Genomic DNA, 22,528 nt, shown 5'->3' with positions numbered 1-22,528 from the left:
AATTGAGGCAGGGAGGGAAAACGACAGGTGAAATAAATAATCAATTAAGGGGGAGCAAACAGGCCAGATCATGACACAAAGTTGATTTTGCATCCTAAATGGCCTTTTAACAAAAAAGATCAGTGTCACAAACTTCTGACAGCTGTTTTTTTTTTTTTTTTTTTTTTTTTTGCAAAACAGCATTAGTGGCATAGTAGTCTCCATAATTTGTAGCAGCTGCTGCAACAAGCCATCTGAGGTATGGAACTGCAGATAGAGATGTATGCACTTTAACTGTAAAGTCAGGGGCACAATACAGAACCTCAAGGTTTAGAGGCCTTTTTGACAGAGTTTGAATCAGTGACAATTTAAAATAGATATATCAAAACAAAAACAACAGAAAGAGAAGAAAACTTTAAAGCAAAAACCTTTTTGTGTCAATTAGATGTTTTTGTTCCATCTTAGCTGCTCTCATGTTCAGAGGTTGCCAACGCAAGACTTTACAAATTGCTCACAGAAATTTGCAGGATGCCCCTCGTGATACAACGAGGATTCAAAACTGCATCCCCTGCATCAAAGTCAGAGTTAAATCCTTTCACCAAGGGTATATTTGAGGTGTTGTTCGAATAGGAAAACAATAGAGATTTAGAATAATATTTAGAGCCTTCAAAAAAACAGTAAAGAACATATTTATACTACATTGCCTCTCAAAATATAAACACCCCTTTAACATTTGGATGTTTTCCATTTATCCATCCACAGTCTATACACTGTTATCCTTGCAGGCTTGCAGGTGAGCTGGTGCCTATCTCTAGCATTCATTGGGACAAACACCACGAATGGAAAACATTTTTATCACAAAAAATGTTGTTGCTGGTCTTTTAAATATAAAAGGCTCCATGACATTAAAATACTGTATACTGTGTTCTGCAAAATGCAAATGTATGGTGTAAGTAAAGGTTGTGACTTCAGAGTGGGAAGTTGAGGCCACAGAACATAATTTTCCAAAAACTAGACTCCAGCTCTGCTATCAGCGTTTCCAGTGTGAGTTCTAGATCTATTGACGCTCAAAGTAGGAAGCTGCAAAGTCATTTTTTTTCTGTCTGACCCTGCAGCAGACAAATGTCTACACCATCCAGCCATTACTTTCTCTATAAGGTTTGTATATCTGAAATAATTGGGGGAGTGTTAAGTGCTACACAGAAAGATCAAACTAGGAGTTTTGTGAAATTCCAAAAACAAGTGTTTTAGACCCCTCTGTCTTATCTTTATGGGCCTTTCTCATGCAAACCTGTTCTTGGGACTTGCTGCTCACTCCTCTCCAAAAGAGCTGTGGTGGTGGGTGCATACTTCGTGAGTAATGTTGTGGAGGGGTGAGGGGTGTACTCATACCATTTCACCTCTCTCTCTCTCCCTCTCTCTCTCTCTCTTCACCGTCCAAACTCGCTCAGAGCAAACTTTTCCCAAAGACTTTTTCAGCTCCTGCCTCAGGAGCGAAGACACGAGAAAAACTCCAGACAGAAACAAAACAAACTCAGAGGCGGGGTGCGTGAAGAGGCGGGATGGTGCTCCAGCCGAGCTGCACATGTGAGCCCAGAGGCCACCGGTAGCGCTTCTTTTTATTCTTAATTCAGAGGGTAGGGAGAAAGAGGAGCGGACGCACTAACACAGAGAGGAAGAGAAAGAGAGAAACTATTTTTCCCCCCTGCTGCCACAAGTGTCCTGTCACCTTGGGGAGATGTTCTTTTCGCCGGTGTTCTGCTGGGTCCTCCTGGGCGGTCTGCTGCGAACAGTGGCACCCTGGGGCGCAGGGCGCACGGGCAGACCAAGGCAATGCGACCCACCAAAGTCGGTGAGTTTTAATGGGACACTTTATTACGCAGAAGCACGTTAAATAATCTGTGGCACATTTCAGATTTGTAGACTCCTGTTTCCCTTTCTGTTGCATTTTGACTGCTTGGAGAATTTAAAACCTAAAGTTAATTTTGGAGAACATTGCTTGAAGCAATAATAAATTAAGTTCAATAAACAAACATACAAGTTTAGAGCTTTTAATATCTAAACAAACTTTAGGGCTTTTAAAAAAAAGTTGAATTAGACTATATGTTTAACTCGATATTATTATTCCTCTTTACTTCTTAAAATAATAATTCAAGAATAATGATAATAGTAATAATAATAATAATAATAATAATTTTTTTTATTATTATAATAATAAGAAGAAGAAAAAGAAAAAACATGTACAAATATAACAAACTTTCATCCCAAAATCAAAATCTGTCAGCCTTTAGCGGGTTTGGCTAAATAAATTTTACGCGCTCGCCAATTTTATGGGCTGTTCATGTAACAAGGTGGGGGAACACCCACCTTGGTTGACTTGATTTCTTTTGCAAAAGGTCATTGACCTTTCCAAAGTGAGCCTAGATCAGCCTATGGTAGGTCTTATTAAAATATTTCAAGGTTATTATTAGGGGAAAATCATTTTAGTTTCTGCGCGCACAGGTGCCCAAATCAAATCACTTTTGACAGGAGGAAAAACAAAATGCGTCGCTTCAGAAACAGGTGGATGACGCTTCAAAATCCCAGTATTTGCATTGCCATTATTATCATTATGTCATTATATCATTACCTCTTGAAATGGTTTTGTTTTCCGAGTTCAGGATGAAGACTTGGTGTGATTTGTATGCGTCAGTACAGTGGTCTCTGTTTTGCATTAGGAGTAATTACCCTCATAAAAAAAGGAGCACCGCGCATCAAGGCTCTCCAGAAAGTCAGCGCTGCCTCAGCAGAGGGGATCTCGCCTCCAGTCGCTTACAAGTCAAGCGGGGCCAAAATCCCGATGCCAAAAAATCCTCTAAACCCTTTAAGGCGTAAGGAAGTGATAATTTTACAAAATGATCAGCGGGGGGAGCTTAGTGGTTAGGGCATAGAGCTTGGAATCCTGAGGTTGTGAGTTTGAAACCCACTCCCACAGACTGCCACTCTGGGTCTCCCACCCTGACCCAAAATAAGGGCTTTTATATTTATCTAAAATATCAACATTTTCCCTTGTTTAGAAATATTAGAAACATTAGAAACCATGTGTCACACGTTTAAAAGCTAAATTAGATTGTTTTTCACCTGTTAACAATTCGATATATAACATTATAAACATACTTTGTAACTGCTCTATTTAACTCTGATATCCGCCCTAATATTTGGCAAGGTTTTTGCCTGTTTTTAAAGTGGTTTTCTAATGATTAATTCTTGGAAGACCGAAGTGCTCAACAGGGTCGATCTGAGATATAGGCAGCTTTAGCAGTACTTGTCTGGGAGGCAATACGCATGCCAGAGACAACTTAGTGTAACAAGAGTCAAATGTAAGGTAATTAAATCATTTAAACTCCATATGACTGAGCTAAAAGAATATGTACGCAGACAACTGCTGTTGAAAAAAAGCAAGCAAGGGAGAGCCTTTTTGCAGTCACACTTGGCATATAGACAGTCATATTCAGTAACGTTTATGTACTCGAGGGCTTTCTTCTGATTAAAAGGATCTATTGTACATAAATGCTTGGCATTAAGATTAAGCTACAGTATTAAAGTATTCAGCGCATCATCCTTGTAGTTAACAAACATGCTTTAGATGCAGTACAACTACCAGATAATATGTGTGCACTAGTGCTTTGCCAATTAGGGACTTAAAAAATACTTTTTTTTTTATTTCAATTCTTTATAGATAACTTAAAACCAAGTAGTGGATATTTGTGAAGTAGAACGGAAAGGGTATTAGGGTTTATTTTGTTTTTCGGCTATAAATATATGAAAATACATATATTCAGTTTGCTTAAATTCATCCATCCATCCATTTTCAGAGGTCACCAAGGATACGCTATATAAAAGGGAGGTTAGTGTTGCTGTGGGATTTAGAAATCAGCCCCACTTATCAGAAATATGATGAGCTGAGAAAGTACTGTACAAATCCACCCAATATATATGAAAAAAAGCCAAGCTAAAAATCTACTCTGCTTAAATAGCTCAGCTTATCTGTGAAGACTTCAAACCAATGTTATGAAATCATCCAGACCATAGCAGTTCTGTTTAGTTTGCCCTTGCAGGAGGCTGCCAGGAAAAATACTGGATGCTCATTGCGATTAATTAAAGAGAACATCCCAGAAGAAGACTTTACTCATTTTGGCTGCTATTTAAAATTTTAAAGACATACTTGGCAATGTGCAATATGGCTGGAGAGCAGACAAGGGAAATCTTCTTGATTTAATTGTAGAAGTAAACATTTTCTAGGAATAACTTTATTTAAAGTAATGGGTTTCATCCCCTCAGCTGCCTGATTACACTGTGTTTCAGTGGCCAGGAGTTTGAACTTGTTTAGACAAGCAAATCCTTTTTTCATATTTGAATAATGCCAACATCAAAGTCATAGCACATGCACAGCACATTGGCTGAGCTCTTAATAAGAAACACATTTAAAACGTAACACGGTCTGATGTTCATTTTAAATGACTATGATTATTTAATTTCCATTGTGACATTGTTTTTATGAATATAAACATAACAGACAAATGCTTCCTGTTATGGAAACCACAGAAAAACACAATGCCGTGTTTAGGACTGTCAGCGTTGCATCTCCGTCTTGTGGTGAGCAGAAAAACATAGCAAACAATAGTATCACAGTGAGGTCAAAATGGATAGGAAATTTTATTTCAGGTTTTTGTTTCTTGGAGCATCAACCTTGTACTAAATTTGCACTGTTGCTCTGAAAATGCTACATAGGCTATAAGGAGGCTTTGGCAACAGACATATATACCTCAGCATTACCAGAGGGTCTGTTTACAGGCCAGAAAGCCTCACGATAAACTCCTTTAACCCCAGCATGACTCGACCTTATATTTCCCTTTTAGTGTATGTAAAAGTGCTTTTTGTTTTTCATTTTTACCTTTTTGTTCTGAGCGCAGAGAAAAAAAAATGCTTCAGCTGTATTTTTTATGTAAGCTTAACTCCTCTAAAGTGACACTTTTGGTTTTCCTCTTCCACAGCAAAGCGAGCTGAACTCATTTCTGTGGAGAGTAAACCGCACACCTCCTCAACCACCCTCTTACTTGTTTGGTACTATCCACGTTCCCTACACCCGAGTCTGGGACTTCATCCCCAATAGCTCCAAGCAAGCCTTCCAACAAAGCAGTAGTGTATTCTTTGAACTGGACCTCACGGATCCTCTGACTTTATCCAAGCTTACCAGCTGCCAGCTGCTTCCCCATGGAGAAAACCTGCAGACCCTTCTGCCTCGAGACCTGTACCGTCGACTGAAGCGCCACCTGGACTATATTAAACATATGATGCCCTACTGGATGACGGCGGATCAGAGAGGCCGTGGCCTTTACGCCGACTATCTTTTTAATGCTATTGCAGGGAACTGGGAGAGGAAGAGGCCCGTATGGGTGATGCTGATGGTAAACTCGTTGACAGAGTGGGACATCCGGTCCAGAGGAACTCCAGTGCTGGACTTATTTTTGGCTCAAGAGGCAGAACGAATGGGGAAGACGACAGGCGCGGTAGAGCGGGTTGAAGAGCAGTGTCATCCTCTTAATGGGCTCAATTTCTCTCAGGTAAGAGCGATGAAAGGATGATCTTTCCTGTTGCTTTTACTGTTTTGTTTTTGATTTGAGACAGCTGGAACATTTGGAGAACTGGAGTCAAATATTTCTTTCTGTCTCCGTCATAACTCTGTGTATAGTTAAGTACCTCTGAAGCAGAATGAGGCTGGGCTTTATAGTCGATCATAAAAGTTTAGTGTATATGCACAGATTTCAAAAGACTGAGTGAGAAAGAGGGAGAGGACAATTTGAGATGCATAAGCACTAAAATGTGTATATATGGAGACAGCTTTAGGGTTATGGACGCCTTTCCACCTCACCACACAAACACACTCAGCAGGTTAATCTGCAGAAAAAGGTATCATTGTGAGTGGTGTATAAGAGAACAGATCAGCAAAGTTCAGGACGGCATGTAGCTCTCTATTCCTTGACTATAGATTTTTTTTTTTTGTCTTTGCCAAATTATTAGACTTGTACTGTAACTTGACACTGAAATATAAATGAAGCATTAATGGGCTGATAAGTAAAACAAGACAACTAAAGCTTAGTTTTTTATACAATAGAGAAGGAAGAAATGTATCTATTTGAAAACTCATTCAAGCTGATAAAAAACCCAGCAATGGGGCTGAGCAGCAAGGAGATGCTCTTCACTGCAAATATTGCAAAGAGCTCAAGCCGTGCAGAGACCAGAGACTCCATGCAGGCATGTTTACCGTGGGCTGCAGTAGTCTGTGGGGGGCTAAAAGTCCATGTGACAGCACAGATTGGTTCACAGCTAAATTGAGCGGCAGTGCCTTTTGAGCCTCTCCTCTTTCATTAGTACTTTCTAACTACACTGTCAAAATGGCACTGCATGCACTGCAAATGCCTGGGAACTTTGATGGCCCTGGAAACAAGCAGCTGCAAGGAGAACCGTTTTTCAGTGATGATGAGGGCAAAGGCTACCACCTCTGTGTGTGCTGAGCAGTCATCTGTTTTATGCTGTACACATGCCATTCCCTTAATGTGCAGAGGATTTCTAGTGTTACATCACACCTTTTCCCTGAAATGTCAACAAACCAAAAAGAAGGACAAAAAGCTATCAAACTCTTACAGATTTTATCTTTATAATTAAACTGCAAAATATTGTTAAAAAACATAAACATACATTTAGTTATTGTATAACAATGCAAAAAGAGAATAAACATTTTGTTGCTTATAATGCAGTAACATTTTCCTTCTAATCAAGTGTGCACTGGCATTGTTAACAAGGGATACATCAGCAGTTAAAAAAGAGAAAAAACTGCACAGCTCTTATGTCAACTTCAAAAAGCATTATGTTGTCCATGTAAAATAGAATCATTTATTTAACTTCCAATTTACAGTATGTTTGTTTTTTTACACAGCTTTGGCTTTATTTCTGCTCTTGGCGGCTTGTTCTTTCAGCAAATGGCATGTTTTACGGCCTATATATTCCACTTAATGGTTTTTTAGTTACTAAAGAAGTTTACAATTATTTCAATGATCGATTTATTATGACTAATGTGAATACATTCAATTGCTGTGTTATTTTATTTTAGTATTGTTTTTATTCACAATTATGTAACACTTCATACTGATCCAAAAAAAAGATCAAACAGTATGACTATCTTTGCAAGGCACCATAAATGTAGGACATATAAGCTGCATTCAGTTTTAATGTGCAACATTTTTATATAACTGACATGGCAGGTGTTCAAATCCAGACTTTACTGGCAATTAAAAAGATGACTAACATGATATCCACCCAACCTGTGCACATGCAGCTCCTAACTCCTAAGCCTAGACCTTTTTTTCTCTATAGAGGTACAAGAAGCACACAGAGCTGTACGGAAACTGATATGGAAACCATTATTGCAATTTACAATAATATGTGGTTTAATCTGGAAATCATGCTTGATTGGATCCTTTTACGCTTGACTGTAACTAAGATGAGGTCAGGAGAATGGATAGACCTCGGTCAAAAGGGAAACTGTGTGGGTGTGAACTAAAGAAAAAGTAAAGCACCGAGAAAGAGTGAAAGACCCACTTTTTAGTGATAGAATGTTATTTGAAACAGTGGTTAGATGGGGACTGGGATACTGGAATGCATAATTTCACTACTAATAGTGATTACTAGGAAAGGAAGAACTGAAATTACAAAACTTCCAAACCTCAGGGTTCACGTGTTTTTGATCTTATTGAAACAGCTGAATTGTGTAGATTTTAAAAGTTTTTACAAAAAGTGAACTAATTTTCCACACAATGGGTTCCTCACCAGCACCTGCTGGTCCTATACAATGTTCAACACAGTTTTTTTTGTTTTTTTTGTTTTTTATATCATGACTCCCGACTTTTTTAGTCTCTCCTTTTTTAAAGTCGGATGGACGGATCTAGCTTTTAAAGAAGGTGATAAATAATAGTTTGAATTTACAACTAAGTATTCATGCTTTATTTTCTTTTGTATTTTTCCAAATCTGAAAAATCATGAAAAAAATCTACTTATCAGACTAGTAATTTCTTTTAATTATTTTCGTTTAATTTTCATGTTTTTGAGCATCATAACAAAATTCGGTAAATACAGTGCATTTTTTTACTTTTGTGCTAAAAAAAGGAGATGTAGGAGGTTAAATACTTCTCCATTCAAGATGTAAACATATTTTTGCTTTTGTAGAACTGTATCCTTTTATGTCATATGTAAAAATGAAAAAGAAAAGAAAAGCATTTAAATTCTAAAAGTGTGAGTTTTTCATCATGAAGCTGTGAATGAACAGTTGTAAAACATAGAAGATCTTAGTGGTCTCTTTAGAACATAAAGAGGTGTGAATATATCTGTAAGAAGCAGTTTAGAGGCTGTGGAAATAAAGGCAGGCCATGGCGCATGGTTCTTCTCTAGCTTTTTGAGGGCTGATGCAGCTTGACAGGTGGGCAGGACAGCGAGGAGCAAATGCTTTGAGTGCAGATTGGAAAAGGCTGGAGAAAGTTAAGTCAGTTCAAAGAGTGCAAGCTGTATATTGGTATCCCTGCAAAGGCTTCTTTTTTCCCACAAGGGTGGGTCATTTAAGTTCCATCAGCATTTATTAACTATATGCATCCGTCAAATGTCTCATAATTGCATCAAAGGCAAAACACTTCTCTTTGATCAAATCTCCAACAGCTTGAAAACATTCCTTTTAATAATCCCAGCTGTCTTAAAATACCAATCGAGTTATGTAATTGTGATGCGCAGTACCACATTCTAATGAATCGTTTTTACTGTGATACTCAGCTTACAGAATGTCAGTAAGAAATGTCTCTAATTTTGGGAAAGCATCATTGCAGATCTGGCTTGTGAGCTTCTTTCTCTTCCGCCGAGCAAACACATATTTATTTTCCCAGGGTCACATTTCAGCTGAGGCCAGTAGCCCATGTCGAGGAGAAATTACATCATATTGGTGGCGCCTTTCTCCTGGGCAGGGGTCATAGGTCATGGTAGGAGGTGGTGGTGGAGTCACAAGCAGTGAAGCAGTAAGGAGACTGGCAGTCTCCTGGGGTTAAGTCTGGGCACCGCTGAGCTGGCCCATAATACCTCTACCCAGCTAGGTTTCGAACCAAGCTGAGTTTCCATCAGCTGCTTTTTATGGGGACATGTGAAAGAATCATTTGTCACTTAATAGCTGAAACTTAAATAGGGTTAAAGGTTTGGAGAATGCTAGGTGATAGAATCTCTGGTCTCTTCTTGGTCTCAATCCATTTTTGTTTAACAATGCTTCTTTAAGTGTACTACCTTCCTGATTAGACTGGATTATCCTACAACAACAAAAAAAAAAAACATACAAAATATGGTTACAAGATGCAGAGACGGAGAAGCAGAGATGGTTTCTTTCAGATTTAATGAAGATGTTGATAGCAAAGAAGCAAATAATCCAGAAACAACAGGCAAGCAACTTGGGAATCAAAAACTGTGAGACGCTCAGAGAAACTAACATAAGAAATAAAGCAATGAGGATAATCCAGCAAAGAGGAGCTGCACAGGAGACGTATATATGGGAGACAGAACAAATAATGGTCTTATCAGCTGATTGGGAGCAGGTTTGGATAGGAGTAACTAGAAGGGAACTAGTGGAAAGGAGACTGCCACAGGGGGGGCAACAGAGAGTAACTCAAAAAATACAACACTGCTTAAAGGGGTCATAGAATGATTATATAGGGTATTGGTGCTGCTCCTTAAGGTCTCTGAATAGGGTGTGTAACATTGGATGGGCTAAAAAAAATAATGAGCCCTAATGCAAGCCTGGTTAAAGGCCCTAGAATGAAGCGACAGATTTTCTTTCTTCTATGGTATGCTCATGAATATATAGATGAGCTGTGCGCTGATTGGTTGGTTTACAGTAGTGTTGCGCCGATGCCATTTTTTGGCCCCGATACCCGATACCTGGCTGTGCAGTATCGGCCGATACCGATACCATAATAATGTAAAATAATTGCCATCATGGCTTTGTCAAGCTGCTGCCTACCTTTGTGAAGCAGGAAAAAATCTAATACAAAGTGAATCCAGTAGAACTTTTTATTGCCTACCAGGAGTGGGTGACAATAGTTGAATAAACTTATGGCTCTCAAAATGGTATCGGTGCCCTATTTGTTGGTACTCGCCGATACCACCATTTTAGGGCAGTATCGGTACCCCGTCCGATACCGGTATCGGTATCGGGGTAACACTAGTTTACAGCAAGCAAAGCTGCTGAGCAAAGACGCATCATAGCAACAAGCACTCACTCACTAAAACATCAAAATGTTGATATGTGTAGGGTGACCAGACGTCCTCCTTTTCCCGGACATGTCCTACTTTTCATACCTAAAAAAATGTCCAGAGGAATTTCAAAATGGAATTTGGTCGACTACAGTGCAGCACATAGTCGAAACACTCCGATCATTTGAACCAAGCCATCAGCTCTGGGGCTGGTCCGGGAAACCCGGCGGACAGGGGTAGGGAGCCAGCAGGGGATGGAGTGACTGAAACCAACCTGTTGACGGTAGGCTGGTCACAGGCGGCCCCATACTTCCCCCCTGCCTGCTGCCCCTCCTCCCGCTGAGGACGGGCCAGTCCAGTCAGTAGCCCAGCAGTCAACACTTCAATATGGCAACATCCCCGAGTTGATGTCAATTTTGGGGTTTGTTTGGATTCACCCATTTTATGGTGGAAGAAAGGAGGTGTCGTTGGGGTTTGAACTACTCTGTATGTCTATTTCACCCACTGAACTATCGTTATTCATCTATGACAATGTAAACACCGCTTTGCATTCTATTACCCATTTAAATATAACTGGAAAACAACTAGATTTACACAAAATTGAAAAGAAACCGATGATGAAGGAAACACAGAGAGACATAAATCAGAGTGTAACTGAAAACTCAAAAAGAAACTTAAAGTCCCCAAAGGGCATAATCATGACATATTGTCTGCTGAAAAAATCTTTAGGGTTTAAAGTTAAAGGTAGAATGTAGTAGAAGAAGTAGCCTTAGTAGCTGTAACCCTCAGACTGTTCAAATTGTATTTATGAAAATAAATCTGCTAAATGGAAACCTCGCTATTTAAAAAAACAAACAAAACCTCACATTTATCCTTACAAGCTTTCTGGCTCGAGGCGGTGGTATTTCGTTCATATTGAAGTTCTTATATTTCACAAATGGAAACACTTTTTTTCACATCACATGAGTGATGCGATGTGCAACTGGACCTTACTGCTGTATCAAATGAGGAAGAGGAAGACTGGGAGTAGTTGGAGGATGATGGTTCAGCATATTTGGGTTCATGAGGAATCCAAATATGCTTCACATATATGAGGATTTTTTTTACATGTGGTTCGTGATGATGAGTGCAATAAGCACTAGCGCCGTGGCTGAAATACTGTTTAGATTTATCTCCTATTCTCTTTGTAATCAGAGTGAAAACATTTTCTCTAAAAAAATAGACTTCTCTCCAAACTTTTTCTTCTCTCCCTCAAAACCTATCTTGCTCTTGATTTAGGATTTTTCTTTCCTTTTAAAAGTGAAATTTATATTTCTCAGAGAATTTTTTACTTGTCAGTCATTTTCCAAATGTCAATCTATCTTTTATTTATTGAATGACAAAATAATTTTTCTCAAAACCTTTGCATCTATCTCAAATAACATCAGGTTGTGCTATCAGTGTGAATTATATATTTTTTCTCTCCAATATATGTTTTACTATCAGTTAGTATGTTTTCTTGAATTCAATAAAAACACAAAAATAACTTATTAGTGCTGCCATGTTATTTTTAGATGTGAACAACTTTTTCATGGGCAGTTTTTGTTGTGTTTCTCATATAATGGAAATAAGTCAAATATTAAAAAAAATATTTTCAAATGAGCAAATATCAACATAGTTTTGCCTACTTTTGTAATGGAATTGCAGCTACTGTTGCATGGAACTAATTGTGTTGCCCTAGTAACCCAGGCTGTTTCTCTGGACCCGTGATCCCTATCACCTTGTTTTCCATTTTGGATGATGAAGTAAAAGCCATGGTACAATAGCATTTGGAATCAGTTTGTACCTGGGCCTGGCTAATGGATTTTTGGATAATTATCCCTTGTCAAATTGAATGGTACAAGGAGAAGATAAGGATATCTCCTTGCAGGAACTTTATCCTACAAGCAAAATTCATAAGATACAAGTAAAAACATTTCAACAGAATCTTTAACAAGCATTTATGTTAAGCAGCTAGTATGATACTCGTAGATCAGGACCTTAAATTTCTGCACTACCTGGACAAGCACTACTGTGAAAAACGGTCAAGAACAAAGTGTTATAGAAAATGTTGTCATTGGACTGTATTCAGTCAAACAAGAAATATTTAATTTTCAATCACAATCAACTATGCCGAAATCTAAATATTTATATTATAATGGGTGACTAAATCTAGCTTTAAAGAGATGATCTGGCCGTATTCTGACTGATTGTAAAAGGCGATTCTGTTTCTGAACTCCACTCTTGTTTGCTATGACCTTGTCCCTCCCTTTCGACTCCTTCTCCCTGCTTCCTTTCTTTTGTTTGACATGACCCAAGGGTCTGGTTGTCTCATTGCTGACTCATTGCTCATCTGAACCCACAATATCAATACACCCACATCAAGTGAAAAAAAAAAAAGAAAGAGAAGCAAAAGGAAGGGGATTACCTTTAAAGTGTGCTGGTGACATCTATTAACTCTTAAGGCGTGACATTTGAGGGCCTTTCATAACTAACCTATAATTATCTGCGCAAATGTGGAAAACTGCAAGGTAAAACCTATCTGGATGATCATCTGGTCCCTCCTGCAGGCAGACGGCAGTCCCACTGTTACCCTAATGACTTAATGGACTTTTTAATGACCAAATAGCTCAGCACCATCCAGAAGCACTTAGAGCATTACATCTTGGCTAGCACTCAGTAGGAGAGATGGAACTGGTTGCAGTGGCACTGTACACTGTAGGTAAAACAAATGTCAACAATTCCGGTTAATATATATTTTAGGAGAAAGTAAGTAAATGCCTTAGATCTACTGTGGAATGCATCAGGTAGGAGTTCAGACAGGCTTCAGAAAGTAATCAACACTTCACTCTCTTCCATTTTAACAAAGATGGAAGAAATGAATTGACAGTTCTAATACTAAAGTTAATTGCATATCCAGAGCTCCATTTTTTTTCCTTCAAAGAAACTGCATCAAACTATTTTTATAAATCATATTCAGTAGATTCAAAATGGCTGTAAAATACGTGCTTCTCTCTGAACTTTTCAGTGGCGTCTCCATTTCCAGACATCAGCTGAGGCAATGTTCTTTTTCACTTTGAGTACCTGAAAGTAATGACTCCACCATATTGTTACTAAACACAAAAAATTTGTTTTGGATGGCCATTAATTTACTTATTTATGCCACATTAAGATGTTAAATATTTATTTGTTCCAGAATATGAACAGATATTTTCACCTTAATGTTTATTTGAACATTTCATATACAAAATGCAATAAATATGAAATTGAACTTCAAAGTTTTTTTATCAAACCATGGCCTTTTAACAAAGAAACCCAACTGCAAAGATAATTTCTTACTTCTTCAATGTAAAGAAGCTCTGGGGTATTTAGGCCTGAGCAGCAAAGTGCTTGCCCCCTTAGGGAAAAAAGTCACTTTTTTCACTTGGGAGGGACTCTTTCTGTCATTTTTAACTTCATCACCTTGAAACTAAGTCAGAAGGCAGAAAACATGTTGGTCTAACTTTGTTTAAGGCACAGAGAGGTTTAGTTTAATGGCGTTGCCACAGCGACGTGGCAAAGTGAGGCGTTTCACCATGACCATACTTTTGGCACTCATCTCCCCAGAGATCGTTCGATCTGCACAAAATTTTGCTATTTTGAATCAAAGCAATTACTTTGCTTTTTTACCTTCATTACCTATCTGAGCGAACTTCTCCCAGAGCTTTTGAGTTTCAGACTTCAAACTCTCTCCACCTTGACTTGAGGCATTGGGGATCAAAAGTTATCAAAAGAATTTGTCTACATCAAAGCATGTGGGTGTGACCAAGCGTCAAATGTGGTCTGTTTGCAATAACACAAATTGTAAATTGGAATTAAACATGTCAAAAAATGGATGGATGGGTCCAAACTCCACAGTAAGCCTGCCATTGAATCAAAGCAATCACTTTCTTTTTTTTACCTTCATGACCTATCTGAGCAAGCTCCTCCTAGAGCTTATGAATTAGAAACTTCACTCTACATTGACCTAACCCTAACCCTAAACCTTGGGAGAAAAAGTTATCAAAGGATTTTTTCTACATTAAAGAATGTGGGTGTGGTCAAGCATCAGATTTTTTTCTTTTTGCCATAAAACAAAAGGCTGGTCAGATGTAGACCACACTGGCATCGGCATGGTTAGCCGGTACATTGCTCCTGCGGTCGCGATAGGCTCAGCGGTGCTGAACTGCGACTGGTTGCCCAGTGCCGTTTGTGGCTTTATGGTTATATTCATATTGTCAATCAAATTAAATAAAAATAGCTATTTTTTCTCTGTTATGGTGTTGGATCTGTTTTAGTTTTCTTTTTGAGTTTGTAGTTGTTTCATTTCCATTTTGTATTATTCTAGTTGATTTTGGTTGTATTTTTTGAGTTCTTATGTATTTCCTGTTTACCCTCTGTTGCCCCTTGTGTCAGTCTCTTTCCTCTAGCTCCCTTGTAGATGCTTCATCCACACCTGTTCCTTGTATGCTCATTAGCCCAGTCTTTGTTCTGTCTCTCATATAAACTCTCCCTGTGCAGGTCCTCAGTACTGTTTAGCTTCTCTTGTGTCTTTTCCCCTGGCATCTATTGGTTTTTGGTTTTCTGTATTTTTAGTTCTTGGATTTTGCCTCTGTTGCCTTCCTACATTAAATCAGTGAAACTAATCTCTGCCTTCTCATCTCTGCATTTGGGTCCTCAACTAACTTCCATCAAACCTGATATTTTCAGATAATCTTTCATTTTTGTCAGTTTTGTTGAAATGAGACCTAGATGGTAAGCAAAGCTGCTATGTTTCGTCCTCTTAAAATTGACCAAAATTGCTGCAATTAAGTGGTGCGGACCAAAGAATGTGGCCAAGACCCACTTTTTGAATTGATTGTGGTCCACTTCTAAACAGTATTTTTTGTATGAACTGGCTTTGAGCTGACCTGGCTGCAGGCGACATAGTTGTTGGATTTCAATACTAAGTTTAAGTTAGCGTTGAATGTATTGCTAAAGCCACCATAGTTGTCTTACTATCACTGCTTCTAGTAAGCAGTGGGTCTCAATATGCATGCAGTAAACATTCTTTTTTTTACTGCAAAAACCTAAGTTGAAAATGAAATGTGTTAAATCTGCTGAACTTATGTTGTATGAGCTACTTTTCATACTTATAATGGTCTGCAGTTTAAATTATTATACAATTATTACTATACTATACTTGTCCTCTCTTTATAATGTTACAGATCTGGCTTTATCATAAGTTAAAGTTCATTTGCAAAAAGTACAATCAGGAACAAAGTAAAAAACAAAATATTCATTTGGTTTGAATTAAAGGAGTAAACTAAATGATTACCTGGTATGAATATACAACAATATACACATTTTCCCAGACTCCTTTTACCTGCTTCAATGCATTTTGTGCTGAATTCAGTTAAACATCCTTTCTAAGCCTCCAGCATGTTAAAATGCTTCTACATACTTACACATAAACACATCTTATCAACTCTGTCCTCCTTTCCTTCCCTGTTCATGCCATAAAATAAATTTGAAAAGGTTAATGCTTTGTTAGTTTTGCTCCATTGTACCTCTCTGATCTCCTTCAGTGTTATGTTCCATTGCAGCTTTTATTTCGGCTTGCCAGCTACTTTTGGACACTTCATAAACTAAGCTGGGGCTCAGAAAAGAAGTCTATGACACAAGAAGTTTGGAAAAGGCTCAAATATTAGGCTGTCAATTTTACTTTACATTTTGAGGCCTCTTGAAAAACATGCATTTCAAGTTACTTTCAGCCCAGTTTGGATATTTCTCTTAGTCATTTGGTTTTCTTTTTTGTTACATGCTTTATGTCTGTTTTTATTGTTGTGTTAATGTGAAAGCTTAAGTTTTTCTTTGCACCTATTATTTTCTGTTCCATTTTTCCATATAAATTTCAGGAAAAAAAAATAACTTGACTTGGACTAAGTTATGTTCTTGGTGAAGATCTGATTATTCTTTTTTCCATTGAAGCCGAGTGCTGCTGAGACTGGGAGTAAAGCGTGGCAGGCTGACGTACTCTTTCATTCTTCTTTCCTTCGCCCACAGAGAAAACAAATGTTCCTTCCTGCTTAAATTGTAACAGCCTCACCTCTCTGTCTTCATCTTTATACATACTTCTTCCCTTCAAATGAGAAACAAAGCTGCCAAGCACACCTACACAGTAGTCAGTTTCTATGTAATTATTGTGTCAACCTAAAGAGAAGGAGGAAATTGCTGTAAAGGATGGTTGGAAGTGTTTTGTTGTAGGCAGGTGGTCTTGTTTGGGTTATATTTTTGACTTTTAGATACAGTAGTTGTACAAAAAAATGCAAAAATGCCTCAAAGTTATAAAGATCGGATATCGTCTTTTGTGTGTGTTGGGGCAGGTAGTTTTAAAGATGGGTTGATTTGACCCCACTGGCTGGGGCCAGAGGCTGATTGATCACAGACAAGAATGTGACTTACTGATTTCCTAAGGGACCCTCATGGCCCCTCTGGAATGTTGTCTTTTTGGACATTGCTATTTTATAATCTTTGTTTAACCAGGGATCACCATTGTTTGAGGCAAGGAGCTTAAAGAAGGAGAGCTAATATATGCCTAGTTTCCAAAAAAATTTAAGAAAAAAAGGAATATTTGCTTTCTGTCTGATAAAACAACCTCTACTGAATACATACATGATCAATTTAGGTATTTATTTAGATTTATTTGCTGAGTCAAGGAATTCTTTCAAAGAGGCCAGCACCAAGCGAGAAAATTATCCAATTTGAATCGATACTTTTTTGCCCTACTCCCCTGTTTTCTAGACCTATCCTTATCCCTTTGACCACACGGATCTCAGAGGCTACAGATTTCTTTGAAACGATTTTTAATTACTATTCTTAACATAGGTAATACAGCAGACAGGTAGTGCAGTAAGTTAGAAACATCAAGATAACTTACCTTTTCCTAACATTTTTATTACTTGGAAGAAAAGGGAGAAGCAGCATTTAGTTCCTATTCTCCTTTTATAAGGAACAAACTCAGAAGACTGTTAAAGTGTTGAAAACCTGAGTTCTTTTAAGTAAAACTAAAAAACCCATTTCTTTAGAGCTGCTTTTGACTGTTGTAGTAACATTTTTTACACGAGCATCATTAGTTTAAGTTTGTGGTCCAACTGTTTTTTTTTTTTTTTTGTTTTGTTGCTATTTTTGTGTTGTTATTTATTTATTTTTTTTGCTGGTTTTTATTTTTCTGGTATTTACTGTTTAGTTCTTGTAAAACACTTGAAATTGTATTTGTACTGAATTGTACTATAGAAATAAACATGCATTGCCTCTCTTTGGAGGTGAATAAATTATTCAAACTCTGAATTTGCAAAATGAAATTGAAAGAAAATTAAAAATTTGGATATTTTACTGAGAAAGAGCTGCTTGCGATCTGAGTGTCTGGTGTAATTCAAACGTTTATTGTGAATGATGACCTCAACTTTGTGTTTTTTTTCTTTATTAAAAACATGGTAAATGAACAAAAACAAGCTGAGATTTTAGCTGTGAACTAAGTTCAGCTTTTGTTGGTGGTAAACGAGCAACATGAATCAGTTCATTTTAACCTGGCTGAACTTTATTTAGAACTAGTTCTTGAAAAACTAAAAAAACTGAACCAAAATGGAATGAGGCTCAGAATAAAGCAATTATCATTATACTGTAACTTGTTTTTCTTTAGTGTCACAAAATGTTGTTATTATTAAGGTCCAGTGTTTTGTTGACCCATGAACCCACCTTGAATTCCCCCTGTTGACTCTGTAAGTCACTTTAAGTACTTCCTCTCACCAAAAAATATATACATGCACATATAAATGAAATGTATAGCTTTAATTTAAACCTGGCACCCCTATCAGCTGTTCTTCAATTTAACATTTATTTCTATTCCTTGTGTTTTGTTTTTACAAATTTTACTTTGTATTTATTTTAAATACTTTGCATGTGTGAACGAGTGATAGAGCACCACTTGGCATGTAACTAACCAGAGGGCATAGTGTATTATTATCAGTCAGAGTAGGTGAACATGAAAAAGGGATTGTCAGCACGCCATGGCATGCAAGTTTCCATGTTGGATTCCCGGTCCATGATAAACTCAGTTTCCTGGTTTGCATGTGACATAAACTACACATACACAGCAGTTCAATGGTCAAAAATAGAGAACCACATGCATGTTGAGTATAGTGAGCTCCAGGCTTTTCTAGGATTAAATAGCATTAGATGAGCCATTTCACTGAACCCACTTTTAATGTGACCTGTGCTTCACTTCAGCATGCCTGTTTCCATCTGTCTACCCAGTGCAATACTTTGTCTTTCCTCACACTCTGCTGCTCGTCTACTACTTCTTGTACAACACCCCCACCTCGCACCACCAATTGCAAAAATAAAACCTTAAGGTCAAGCTTCTTTCTGTCCTTACAAACAGACTCCTGCAAAGTATACAGTTTTTGTATTTCATCACATTACTTCCACAGATTTATATTGTTCTTGTTTTATTAGAATTTGTGGTGGAAGAACACAAAGTAGTGCATAAACACATAGAATTAAATAAAAATGTTAATAGTACCTGAAATGAATTTAAATGAAGGAAATTTAAATGTTTTGCCTAAAACTGTGCATGTTTCTACACGGAGGACAACTAATACTGTAGTGGTTTGTCTCACAGCAGCTCTGAAAGAAGCTCTGAATGAAGTTACTCAATACGATGTATGACAGTCTTGTTAAAAATCCTCAGGGTGTCTTTCATTTAATGATGAATTGTTTTTGCACAGGAGTTTCTAAAGCAGAGCAGGCCTTCTTTATTGTTGTATGTATTCAATCGTTTCTTTAAAACCTCTCAATAAAATGAAGCTTAATAAAGGTGTTGTGGAGCAGAGACATGGACACATATGAAAAATGCAGGGTAGTGGATCCTGATGACCAGGGTTAAAGACTCCAGTTTTAAATGAAAGTATATTTGTGTTATAATAGACCAGTCAAAATGCAGGTCTAACTCTACCTTCGAATATGTGACAGAAGCGGACTGGTAACATCAAATTTGTGTGACCTTAAACTGTTTTATTAAGAAAAATAGAAAACTTCAGTCTTTATACAAGTCAACCTATTTGAAATGAAGAACTTGCAATTGTGCAAAAGGTGGTTCCATTAAGGGTTGCTTAAGTGGGGTGGTTGTGGGGTTCTAACTTTTTTTCTAAAACATGTTTCAACCTAAAATCAATTCAAATTTCTATGTTTCCTCAAGATGTAAAAAAATGGGAGTCTTGGCCTAGAGATTAGAGCAGTGCGCTTGTGCTCAGAGAAGGTTGCAATTGGGCTGGAAAGCATTGGGCTGCCACACAATAGCAGTCCACTGCTTTCCATGGGGATGGCTTAAATGTAGAGAGTGAATAAAAGTTGGTGGAGGTCTTGAAATGAAGCTTTAAACAAACTTTAAAGCAGAGCACATAAATCTTCCTGTGTTATCTTGACCACTATAAGTAAGTATAAGGCCTCCCTTTGCGCACCTCTACTTTAAGCATAATATCTTAGCTGAAGCTGGAGTGTTGAGGGTCAGTACGTCAATAGATAAATGGGAAGAGCAGCCCACAATCAGTCAGGCAGCAAGCCAACTCACAGGTAGGTCAACAGAGAAAGGGGGAGGCAAGAGAAAGATTCTATTACTATTAACACAACATCAGAGGTTCTAGTATGAGTACAACTAACAGTTTTGCACTGAGAGATCACATTAGAGATTACAGAGAAAATCACATAAACAGAACTCCACAAGTCAAACTGAGCTCAATGTGTAAAATACCAGCCTTCACCTAGACATTCATCCTCCCTGGTAGACTCCCTGGGGTTTTTTAACATAGATATAAAGCATAGCCAGGTGATTAATTGTTATACATAAAAGAATGATGGGGTTTGGGATGATGGTACCAAACACTATATTCAATTTCTTGAAGCATTTCATTTTGGTTGGAGCTGCATTTTTGCTTTAGGGTTTGTGTTTTTTGACTTATCCCTATAATCCCAACCAATATGCTTCTGTCAAACTGGTGGTTCTTTCCTATGGATTAGAGGCCCCTGTTTTGCCTTTCAAACTAGAGACTGAAGAACTTAGTCTCTCTGTAGTGGGAGAGAGTTAGTCTTGCACTTACCCTCTGGTTGACCCCACTCCTTTAGCTTAGACCTCCTCCCTGATCTGCAGTTGAACATGACATTTTAGTCTCATATAATTATGCAGAATTAAGTCGCTTAGTTATTGTCTCCTTGGCTTTAATGATCTAAGAAGCTTGGTAAGCATATCAGTAGTAAGAAAAATATCTTAGTGGGGATTCAACATTAAGACAATTGTTAACAATTAAGAGTTTTGTGGCCTGTTCCCCCACTGCGTGCCTAAATTCCCATGTACTGCTTGTGCTTAAAGAGCAAAGACATGCTTAAATACAAGACTTACCATAAATTTACAGTTCTATAAGGTCTGATGCAGTGCAAACATTGCACTACATACAGTATGTACTTATTACAACCAATGAGTTGATTGTACCAGCATACAAATATCCGTCTGCCAAACATTCAAATTGATTCTATATTTGGAAGATGCTGGGGCAATCTAAACAGATTATATTGCATCAACAGGAACTGATAATGCTCAACAGCAGTGTTTTAGTTATAATTTACTTAAGACAGAATGGATATTGTTAAAACCTTCCTATTTTAACAAATATTCACATGTATTTATACATCTATGGTGTCTAAGGTAATCAATTATTGTTCTTTATAATATAAAAATAAAATGCTTTAAAATATGCAAAAAAAATTTCTTCTTTTTATTTGGTGTACACATGGCAGCGAGGCATGTTTTAACTGTTCTCTTATTTATTACCAAATGTTTTGGTCTTCCTTACACATCAATCAACAGGGATCTATTGTGCGATTTGTGCATGCTTCTCGGATCATGACTTCATTGCTGAGCTGATCAGAGCACATACATTGCAAATTAGGACAAAAATGAATGGCGAAGTGTGTAGCGGAGTGGTAATGTAAATCTATGTTAAGAAAAGCAGAGAAAAAGCAAGAAAAGTGCGACCAGAGATTGGTGAAAAGATATAGGTAATTTTGTGACATTTGCAAGCTAAGGCAAAACCAATACAGGGATACTTGTACTCTATCTTCTCAAATTATAGCAATATGCAGAAACAAAAGAAATGAAATAAAAAGATAAGATGCTTCTGTAAGAGTTTACCATTTCTCTTCTTTAACCCTACTACCCCCTACTGCCACCTCCCTCCAACACACACACATCCCCACACCCCTCCAACTAATCATGCTCAATTTCACCTGTCATTCATTAGAGCAATTTTTCTAGCACAGCTCCTCTACTTTTCCCAAGGTACACACTCTCTCGGCTTCCACTGGAACTGTTTAAATATAATATCAACCACATGGTAAAGTTTACGGAATGTAAATGAAATAAAAAAATAAATAAATACACTAAGTGATCCCTGGCAGTGCTGAGGTCCACATGAGGATGTAGGGGTGCTGTTGTTAAGGGACATCCTAAAAGACGAGCAGTTGTAATTACACCCACAAACTGAGTGGGATAAGGGAAGGAGACAGGAGAAGAGCGAGCGTGGGGGTTGTGGCGGGGGTTCAGGGGAAGGAAAAACAGGGTGAGAAGGGGAAGAAATTGAGAAAGAGGGGTCTCTCAGTGGGTGGCTTTTTACTCATTTTTCTTTTTCATTCAGTCTTGTGGGTGAGCTTCATGTGACCGTGTATAATTGGCCTGTGGTCACACCGGAGTTGTGCAAACAGATTAGCAAGGAAACATGTCATCCTGAGAGACTGTTGAGGTGAATGTGAGTTGTGCGAGTCACAGATGTGGGGTAGTGTGGGAAATTGTGTGATGAAGTAAGGCCTGTATTAATTGTGAGCAGGTGGGGCAGATAATTATTTTTATCCTTGACAGTTAAAAAAAATGGAAGAAAGATAAAGGTCTGTTTATGCACTACTAAACATGCATTATATGTCCAGTGCAAACCCACTTAGAATTGAATAGAATTCAACTTTACAGTCATTACACTATCACAAGTACAATGCAACGAAATGTAGTTTGCATCTATCCAGAAGTAATATAAATATGATATAAATATTTATTTACATGTGCACAAAGACTGTATGTATTTACTAAAAATGGTATATACCACTTCAGATACCG

The 22,528-nt window shown here is 37.8% G+C and overlaps 1 protein-coding gene across 1 annotated transcript in view; it reads left to right on the top strand.

The window, feature by feature from the left end:
* Positions 1-1,439: 1,439 nt before the first annotated feature.
* LOC107098567 (metalloprotease TIKI2-like) overlaps positions 1,440-22,528 on the top strand; it is a 101,928-nt gene continuing 80,839 nt past the window's right edge. The window contains exons 1-2 of the mRNA XM_015396309.1: positions 1,440-1,831; positions 5,013-5,582. Coding sequence (XP_015251795.1) covers positions 1,718-1,831; positions 5,013-5,582 — 684 coding nt within the window. The 5' untranslated portion in view covers positions 1,440-1,717. The remainder of the gene's footprint in view (positions 1,832-5,012; positions 5,583-22,528) is intronic.

This window comes from Cyprinodon variegatus, unplaced genomic scaffold (assembly GCF_000732505.1).
Source record: "Cyprinodon variegatus isolate N-32 unplaced genomic scaffold, C_variegatus-1.0 Scaffold790, whole genome shotgun sequence".
NCBI classification, from domain to species: domain Eukaryota; kingdom Metazoa; phylum Chordata; class Actinopteri; order Cyprinodontiformes; family Cyprinodontidae; genus Cyprinodon; species Cyprinodon variegatus.
This window is presented reverse-complemented; position numbering and strand designations above follow the sequence as displayed.